The following is a 9,811-nucleotide window of genomic DNA, read 5'->3' as shown; positions in this document are numbered from 1 at the left end:
ATATGTTTTATATTTTTGGAAAATCTCTCTGAGGTTAGGAAACCCAGAGAAATTTATTTTATATTTTTCTGATTTTTATTTATTTTTCTAGAATTATTTTGGTGGAAATTCTATTTTTAAGCCTTAAAAATCATTTTAAGTTTTAAAAATAGATATCTTTATTTTTATACCTTGGAAAAATATTCCAATAATTCCTAAGTGTTTAGGAAATAATTTGAAATATTTTCAAGAGTTTTAATATTTTATGATTTTTTTATTATTTTTAATTATTAAAAATAATTAAAATAACTTAAAAATTAAATTTTTATTTTAAATATATTTGTATTTTTATTCAAGAATTGCTTAAGCAGTGAGCAGGACCATTACCTTCACTCAGAATATGCTTAAACTTAACTCTTACATTATTCAAGAATTGCTTAAGTTTTTTTTTCTATCTGAGAATATACCAGGACCATTCCACTTTCTTCTGCAGTATCCTTACACACATGCTGGAGTCAGATTCAAGAATCAAATTGTTGATCTTACATTGGTTAGCAAAATAGATAGCCCAGCATATTGCTATCATTTCAGTTTCTAGTGCATCAATAGCCCAAGTTGGTGAGGAAAAGTATATCAAGCACGTCCCTTGGGAGTTTCTAAACAATCCCCCAAACTTAGATGATTCACTAGTAAAACTTCCATCAGTGTTTACTTTCAGCCAACCTAAAGGAGGAGGGGTCCAAAGAACCAAAGTTGGCTTGTATATCCTCTGAATTTTCACATTAGGCCTCCAATCTAGAAATAGATTAGGGAAGTGCTGATGTTTAATAATTTTTTGCATCTATGAAGTGAAATTGAACACCACAGTCTTATTTAATGGTTTGGAATCTTCAAACATAGCTTGATTTCTACTCATCCAGAGAAACCAGGCTACTATGCAAGGAATAATAAACAAATTAGAATCTTGCCATTTCTTCTAGTAGTAGAAGAATATATCCCATCTTACTTTAATGGTATCATAATTTAACTGCCTTAAAAGATTAGACTAAATCTTTAGAGCGAAAGGGCAGGAGAAAAATAGGTGGTCTAAGGTTTCTTCCTCCCCATTACATAGGTAACGGGTAACAGCAAGAAGGGCCCCTTAGAGAGCCCCTTAGTCCTTTCATTTTCAAAATGTCATCAGTTGGAAGCAAGGATTGCCAAAGTCTCCAGCAGTAAAAGGACATAGAGGGGGTTAACCACTTACACCAGATAGTTTTACCCCAAAAGACAAGTTGCCACTTGTAGAATTTTTGAAATATATAAGCAAACAACTTCTATGATGCAGCTTGCTTAGTAACCATTTTGTCTTTTTGTTCAAGGCCGAAAGAGGTGTTGGCAGAAAGAGGTGTGGTGTTCTTTACCCATTGTAACTATTTATCATTTAAAATAGTATTCAACATGTTACAATTCCACAGGTTATCTGACCAATGTTCCTTCACCTTAGACTGATAATTGGGGTTACGGGAGGAGCAAAGAAGTTGTTCACCATTCCAAGTCCATTTGTATAACCAAAAGTTAACTTGACCTTCTCCTAGTTCCCAAATAAACAAGTCTTTAGCTTGAGTTATGATCCTCATTAATTTATTCTAAAGTCTGGAATCACCAAGTTTTTTTTGTGGCCAAACTAGGATGTATTGATCTGCAGTTTTTCACTTTCATAAAAAAGAGCCCAAAGACTGTCCTGGGCCATAAATTTTATTCAAATCTTACAAAGATTGATGAAGCTTAGCTGTTGGAATACTTTGAACCCCAGACCACCAACATGAAGAGGTTTACAAAGTTTCTGCCATGTTAACCAATGAATCTGCTTTTTCTATCCAACCCATAGGAATTTATTGAACATTCTCCCCAGTAGCACTTGAGTTCCTTTTTTCATTGTAAACAGTTGGAGAGAATAGGAAGGAATGGTAGTCAAGATGCTTTTAAGAAGAGTTATTCTTCTGCCATTGGAGAGGAAGGAGTTTTTCCAGCATTGTAGTTGAACTTGGATATGATAATGACATCATTGAATTGTGTTTGCTTGGTTCTTCCTTTAATAAGTTGAACCCCCATGTACTTGATTAGCAAATTGGCAAGACTAAACCCATTATATTAAACAATCCAATGCTTTATTTATGGAAAAAATATTAGAGCTAGTAAAAATCTGATATTTTTGTTTGTTAAGTTCCATACGTGAAATTTGTTGGAAGTGTTTAAGCCCTTGATAGAGCTTCTTAATAGCAATCTTTGTAGCCCTGGAGAAAATGATAATATCATCAGTAGAGAACAAATTACTTACACCAACATTAGATCTGTGATGATAGGCCAAATAAAGACATGTAGTAAACATATGGTTCAGCAATCTTGATAAATAATCCATAACCAAAATAAAGATAGTTGGTGACAAGGGGTCCCCTTGTTTGATGCCCCTAGTAGCAGTGAAGAACCCATGGCTTTGCCCATTGACTAACACAGAGTGATTGTTACATTGAAGCCATCTCCTAATCAAATTTATGAAACCTGCAGAAAAGCCCCTGACAGCCAAAAATTCCAAAATGAAGTACGAATTGATGGAGTCATATGCTTTTTTAATGTCCAGCTTAAAGATAACATTACTGCCTCTACACTTTCTATCCAGATCCAATAGAAGTTCTTGAGCAAGTAGAATATTTTCAGTGATGTTTCTGCCTTTAACAAAAGCCACTTTGTTATTGCTGATAAGCTGTTGTAGGTGTGGTTGAAGCCTAGTGACAATAATTATACTTATTACTTTCGATATCACAATTGTAAGGCTAATAGGTTTGAAATCTCCCCAGCTTTTCCTAATCTAGTTCATGGGAATCAGTGTGATAGTAGAAGCAGTGAAGTATCTTGGAGGATCCACACCCCTGAAAAACTCTTGAACAGCAGCAATAAAGTCCCCACTAATAAGAGTCCAAGATTTTCTATGGAAGTTTACAGTAAAACCATCTGATCCACCCACCTTGTGCCCATCAATAGACTCCAATGCTGCTTTAATTTCTCCTTCAAGAGGAATATTTATTTGCTCCAAGCTTTGGACATACTCCTTACAACCAGCCAAAAGTTCAACATTAATTTGAGGTCTGGAGACTGGTTGAGTACTGAAGAGGTTATGGAAATAGTTGACAACATCTTGTGCAATAGCCTTACATCAGATAGACGAGATCATGTTATACTTGCTCTTGTATTTAATACAGGCATGATAGTAGCTAGAATTCCTATCTCCCTCAGTAAATTTGGTGACAACAGATTTTTGTTTTAGAAAGCTTTGAAAATAATTAATTAGCATGAGAAGTTCTTCATTGGCTTTATGCAAATCATTTTCAGAATACTCTCCCTTTTGAAAGCCTATCTCCATAGCAAGAACCTTATCTTGGGTAGCATTCAAGTTGTCATTAACATTCCCAAAGTTGTTCCAATTCCACTTTTTAAGTTGAGAAGCAACATTTTTTTGGAGATGCCCCAAGTTGATCCAGGGATTTTTCTCATTATCAGTAATCCACACTTTTTTTACTTCCCCAAGAAAGTAATGATGGAGAACCCACATATTTTGAAATCTAAAAGGAGAGTTCTTAGGGCATTCAGTATTATGAAGAGAGCACATAAGAGGCCTATGATCTGAGCCAGACATAGCAAGGTGAGAAACAACAGTAAAAGGAAAGGTTTGAAGCCATACTGAGTTTCCCAACATTCTATCAAGACTTTCCCACATTGAACCCCTCCTCCAAGTGAAATTAGGACCTTGATAACCCAAATCAAATAAGGCAGCTTCAGAGAGAAAACCATTAAATCTATTCATTAAGGATCTAAGAGGGGGTCTGCCCCCTCTTCTTTCAGCAGGTGTAGCAACACAGTTAAAATCTCCCCCAAGAATCCAAAAGGAGTTGATAGATTGACTAATTTGCAGTAAATCAGAACATAAGGTAAATTGATGTCTAACAATACAACTAGCATAAATAAAAGTGGCATAACCCACTTGGGCCCCAATAGAAAACTGGATATGGATGATTTGAGAGTGATTTTGAAGTACATTCCACTGAAATTCAGACCTAGCAAAAAACCAGATCTTATTATTTAAATTAACAAAATGAGTGAATTAAGGAAACTTTTTTATAATGCTTTGAAGGTGCTTTGTGACCATGAGTTCCAAAACAATAAAGCACTAAACTTTATGAGATCTAACCAAATGAATTAATCTCTTAAGAGAAGAGGGTTGGGCAATACCCCTGATGTTCCATAATAAGAACTTAATCATTGTGAAAAGGTTTTCCCTTTTCCTCTAGTTCTAGGATACATATCTATATGTTGAAGAGTGGGAGTACCATCAGTAGAGAGAGCGTCCTGCACTTGTCTTGGTTCCATTCTACTTTTTTCCTTTTTTTGACTTTTTTGAACCTGCCATTCCTCTATAAGTATATCTGTCATCACATTTATGGTAGGGTCATCAACCTTCTGAGGTTTGATATCTAATTGAATTTCTGCACTATTTCCATGGTCCGTTTGTATTCCTTCAATTCTGATATTATCATTTTTTGTTAGTGTTTGATTTCAAGTTGCACATTCCCTTGTTCTAGATTTCAGGTTAGTATTGATGGTTGATCCACCTCCACAGAATATTGGACTTTTGTGTGTTCTCCTTAATCAGGTATTTGGTTTAGAACAAAAGCATTCTCTTGACCCAAATTACTGTCCTGTATTACTTGTTGAGCCACTCCTTAGCATCTTGCAAAGTTGTATTACCTTTGTCAGGAGGGAGAGGATTTTTCATCTAATCAGCAACACCTCCTTTTTGAGGACTAGAAGCCTTTCTAGCAGGAGGATAAAGCCTATATAACATTTCTCTAAAGTATGCCCAAACATTTTACAAAGAGGGCAATAGTAAGGTCTTTATTCTACCACAATGTTTTGCCAAAAGCCTTCACCTTTTGTGCCAATCCACACCCTATGCACATCTGGGAGTGTTATATCCCTTTCTACTAAAGTTCTAGCCCCAACTGGTATTGCAAGGTCATATGTTGGGGCATCCACCTTCAAAGAGCAGCCTAGAGCACGACCAATATTTAATAGTACATTTTGATGATAAAATTGGATTGGAAGATTGGGCATTTTGAACCATATAGGAACAATAGGAGGTTCCTTATTTGGCTCAAAATCAGGGGTCCACTTAATCAACTTCATTGGGGTGCCGACAATGAGTAAGGACTGTTTGGCCATAATTCTAGCATAATCCTCTTCATTTTCTAATTTAATTAGAAGATGCCTGCCATCCATTAAACCCAACTTCCATGGTCCAGTAAGATGTAATTCTTCAAAGAATTTTCTAACATTATCCATCTTTGGGTATCCAAATTAAAATTTTCCAATAATAGTGAACATTTAAAGATTGAATTTTCCCAGGGGTAAAAAGAATGGTTGGTTCACCTTCTTTTAAACTCAGGGGTTAATGTAGGGCCAGGACCCTTTTCCATTAGCTGCATCATGAAGAGCTTGTAGAAAAATAAGATGATCAAAAGTTTTGGGAAGTTGTTGTCCATTGCCAACCACACCAGCATAAGTAGCATGTGCCCATTGAGCATTAACTTTCACTTCAATGGGTAGAAACTCCATTAACAGAAAAGAAGATATTTATGTCTTCTTTCCAGACAACCAAAAGAGAAACCAGAGGGAAAACCCGATAATACCAAATCCAAAGCCAATGTAGTAGTAAACTTACCAGTGAGTAGTAAACTCTTGGCCCAAATCTAAAACTCCCTTCTTACCTCTACCAGCATAGACTTGAAGCTACTGTCCAACAGTCCCACACACCACCACCACCAGCGCTTCTAGCAAGAACCCATCAGCTCACAAACCTTAGCAGAGCAAATCAAATGAAAAAAATGTGATTAGTTTGATTTCATATTTTTCTGAGCTATATATATATATTTATATATATATATATAAACAACAGGACGGTGGCGGCTGGACCTAGTTGTGCTCTGCTAGGGTTTTGGAGGTGATGGAGCTGCTTGGAGTAGTGGTGGGGTTGGATATAGAAGCTTGCTTTCTCTTCAAGGGGTGCTTGAGGTTGGTGGAGCTTGTTATGGTCTTGCCCGGGAAGACCCTTGTTGAACCGGATTACTGTTACATTGATTTGCTGAAGTTGTTGCTTTTCTCTGCTCTTTCTGTTTGAAGTTCTGAACTTGGTGCTGTTTTGGTCCTTTCATCCTTTCAGTAGTTGTTTTGTTTTGTGCTCCTTCTTGCTTTTGTAGCCCTGTTACTGTTTTCATCCTTTTATGTTCTGGGTTTCTTTGGGCTGTGTTTCCCCAATGGCCTTCCCCATTGATGCTGATACCAATGCCCAATGGACCAAGGCAACCTTTGCTGATGTTGTTGGAAGTGGTGTTGAAGTGCCTAAATCCTTTGACCACTTGGTTTTCCCACAATGTCTTCATGATGCCGCTGCTGGGAGGGGGGTTTGCCCCTTTATCATTCCTTTAGGGTTGAAGGAAGGGGAATCTGCCATCATCTTTTCTTCCCAAGAAATCAATGAACTTAATGAAATAGTTAAGTTTACTCTGGTGGGTAAGTTTCAGTACGGCCACCCTAAGATGAACTTGGTAAGGAGTTACTTTGAGGATTTGAAACTTCAGGAGCTTGGAGACTGGGTTTAATAGATGGAAGGCACCTTTTGATTTCCTCATTTAATGAAGAAGATTATGCAAGGGTGTTTGCAAAATAGAATTTGATCATTAATGGTGTTCCAATGAAAATGCAAAAATGGACTCCAGAGTTTGATCCCACAAAGGAACCTTCTGTAGTTCCAATGTGGTTCAAATTCCCTAATTTACCAATTCAGTATTTCCATCAGAATGTACTGTTCAGCATTAGTAGAGTGCTTGGTTGCCCCCTGAAAATTGATGCCCCCACTTATAATGTGGCCAGACCAGCTAGAGCTAGAGTCCTGGTTGAGAGGGACATTACTTTTCTTGATATTGATAGGGTTTGGATTGGAACTACTGTGGAAGGTTTCTAGCAGAAGATAGTTGTGGAACAAAAGCCTGTCTATTGTCAACATTATAAAATGTTTGGACATAATGTGGAGAAGTGCTATAGACTACACCCTCCAAATAAAAAAAGAGCTCCAGGGACTAGAACAACTAATTCCAAGCAAGTTGGGAAAGCTTTTGAATTGGCTGGGGGTGTTGATGCTATTGATGTGGAGGTAAATAACATAATTGAGATTGTGCCAAGTAGTAATGTCGGGGAGCAAGAGGAAGAACTATTCATTAACAATAATTTAAAGGAAAAGATAATACAAGGTGACAGCTTATTAAACATAAACCCCTCTAGGGTTGAAGATCATACTATCAATAGTCTGGCAGATGTTCTAACTGAAGATTGGCATGTCCAAAGAAGCCGTAAGAAGAAAAAAGGTAAAGTTGAAAATAAACAGCCTATGGAGGGACCTTCTAATGTGGATCACCTTCCTATGACTAGGGGGAAAGGGAGGACCTTTTCTCAATGATTAAGTTCCTTATTTGGAATATTAGGTGTATTGCTCACCCCTCCTCTCTAAAGAGATTAAAAATTTTGGTGAGAATTCATGAAGTGTGGTGTTTTGCCATTCTTGAACCATTGGTTACTAAAAATAACCATAAACTTCAGAAAAATTTCCCTCAATTTGATCATTTCTCCAATACTAATAATAAAATTAGGCTTTTTGCTAGAGCTGAACTTCAATGGTCTGTGTTGTTATACTATTCCCAATTTGTTCACATCCAATTTCATATTGGAGCTCAAATTGGATATGTTACCTTCATTTATGCTAGCAGTCTTTCCTTTAATCAATCCACCTTATGGACTGAGTTAACTCAAATTGGCTAGTCTCTGAACTCCTTTTGGATTTTGGATGGTGACACTGTATCTCTTCTCCTTCTAAAAGAAGAGGTGGTAGGCCACCTATTGTTTCTGCCATGAATAGATTCAATGACTTTCTTTCTGAGGCTGAATTATTTTATTTGGGGTATCAAGGTCCTGACTTTACTTGGAGAAGGGGTTCCATGTGGGAAAGACTTGACAGAATGCTTGGTAACTCAAAATGGGTTCAAACCTTCCCATTCACTGTCATTTCTCATTTTGCTATGGCATGTTCTAACCATAGGCCTCTCCTGTGCACAATCAAAAATGTTGAAAGCCCATATAAAGCTCCTTTAGGTTTCAAAATATGTGGACTCTCCACCCTCATTTTGTGGAAGTAGTAGGTAAGGTTTGGAGGTCTGAAGGTGATACTAATCCCTGGACAAATATGTGGAAACTCCAAAAGAAGGTGGCAGCTAAGCTGAAGAAGTGGAATTGGCACACTATTGGTAATATACATGACAACTTGATTAAAGCTCAAAGTAAAGTGCTTAACATGGAAGATTGCTTCCAAAGGGGTTTGATTTCTGAAGTTGACCTCCATCAAGCTAATGAAGAGTTGTTACTCCATACCAGTTACACAGAATGTTTTCTGAAGCAGAAAGCTGTTGTTACCAAATTTATGGAAGAAGATAGAAATTCAAGTTATTACCATGCTTGCATTAACTTTAGAAGGAAAGACAACATGATTATATCTATTCAGGATTCTGCTGGCCATATGCTGACTGATGCTGAGAATATTGTCCAAGATGCTGTAAATTACTTTCAAAATATCTTTAAGGAGCAGTCTCCTTCTAGAGCTCAAATCATGATGGAAATTTTCTCTGATTGCAAAGATTATGTGCATAATCTGAATCTAAATACCACTCCATTGGAAGGTGAAATTAAAGCTGCCTTGGACTTTATTGATGACCATAAGGTAGCTGGCCCTGATCGCTTCACTACAAAATTTTATAAAGCCACTTGGAATATCATCTGTGGGGAGTTTGTATCTGTGGGGAGTTTGTTGAGAGTTTGTTGATGCTGTGCAAAGCTTATTTAGAGGTATTGATCCCCCTAGATACTTTAATGCTTTCACTATAACCTTGATTCCTAAAACTTCCAGCAGGACAAGATGGAGAGATTTTAGACCAATCAGCCCAACTAGTATTATCTGGCTTGGTTGAGGTTTATCTTATAGCCTCCTCTTGGGATGTCACCTCGACTACCAGGCAAGCCTTTCTTTTGAGGATGCTGCCAACAAGTGCGTTGTGCCTCAGCGCGCAGCACACTTGTTGGGGGTCCTTTGTTGGCATCAATTTTTTTTGGATGTCATAGGTGTAGGGCGTCCACCTATGATCGACGAAAATTAGTTATCGCGTCACGCACGAAATTGGCTAAAATTAGCCCGTTCGTCGGTGAAGTTATGCAGATGACCTCGGACGACAAAATGAACCACATGAGTGCGTCCGAAATGTCGATTTTATCTACGAAGGACGCTCGTTGGACCACAGATTCGCGTGCGGGCAAAAAATGCTCAAATTTTTATTTTCGTCCCGATTGCTAAAATAAGTGGTCCGAACGACCCCAGACGACGAAACGGACCACATCAGTGCGTCCGGAACGTCGAATTTACCTAGGGGAGAAGTTCATTTCACTGCAATGACGTATTCGACAAAAGATGCGGAGAGAGAATAATAATAATAATAATATTATTATTATTATTATTAAAAAAAAAATTTAAAAAAAAAAATTCCTTTTTTAAAAAAAAAAGCTTCGTAACTACTTCCTCCTCTCTCCTTCCTCCTCTCTCCTCTCTCCTCCCTCTCTCTCTCTCCCAAAAAATAAAGAAACGGTTACAAAAAAAAAAAAAAAAAAAAAAAAAAAAAAAAAAAAAGGGGGGGCTCCCCCCCCC

At 37.3% G+C, this 9,811-nt stretch overlaps 1 protein-coding gene across 1 annotated transcript; it reads left to right on the top strand.

The window, feature by feature from the left end:
- The first annotated feature begins 8,224 nt into the window (after positions 1-8,224).
- LOC110035956 lies at positions 8,225-8,938 on the top strand. The gene has a single exon (XM_020740294.1). It carries the CDS (start codon positions 8,225-8,227, stop codon positions 8,936-8,938), a length of 714 nt encoding a protein of 237 aa, XP_020595953.1.
- Positions 8,939-9,811: the final 873 nt, after the last annotated feature.

The sequence above is a fragment of the Phalaenopsis equestris genome, unplaced genomic scaffold (assembly GCF_001263595.1).
Source record: "Phalaenopsis equestris unplaced genomic scaffold, ASM126359v1 Scaffold201002, whole genome shotgun sequence".
Lineage (NCBI taxonomy): Eukaryota > Viridiplantae > Streptophyta > Magnoliopsida > Asparagales > Orchidaceae > Phalaenopsis > Phalaenopsis equestris.
Note: the sequence above shows the minus strand (reverse complement) of the source record. Positions and strands in the feature narration are given on the sequence as shown.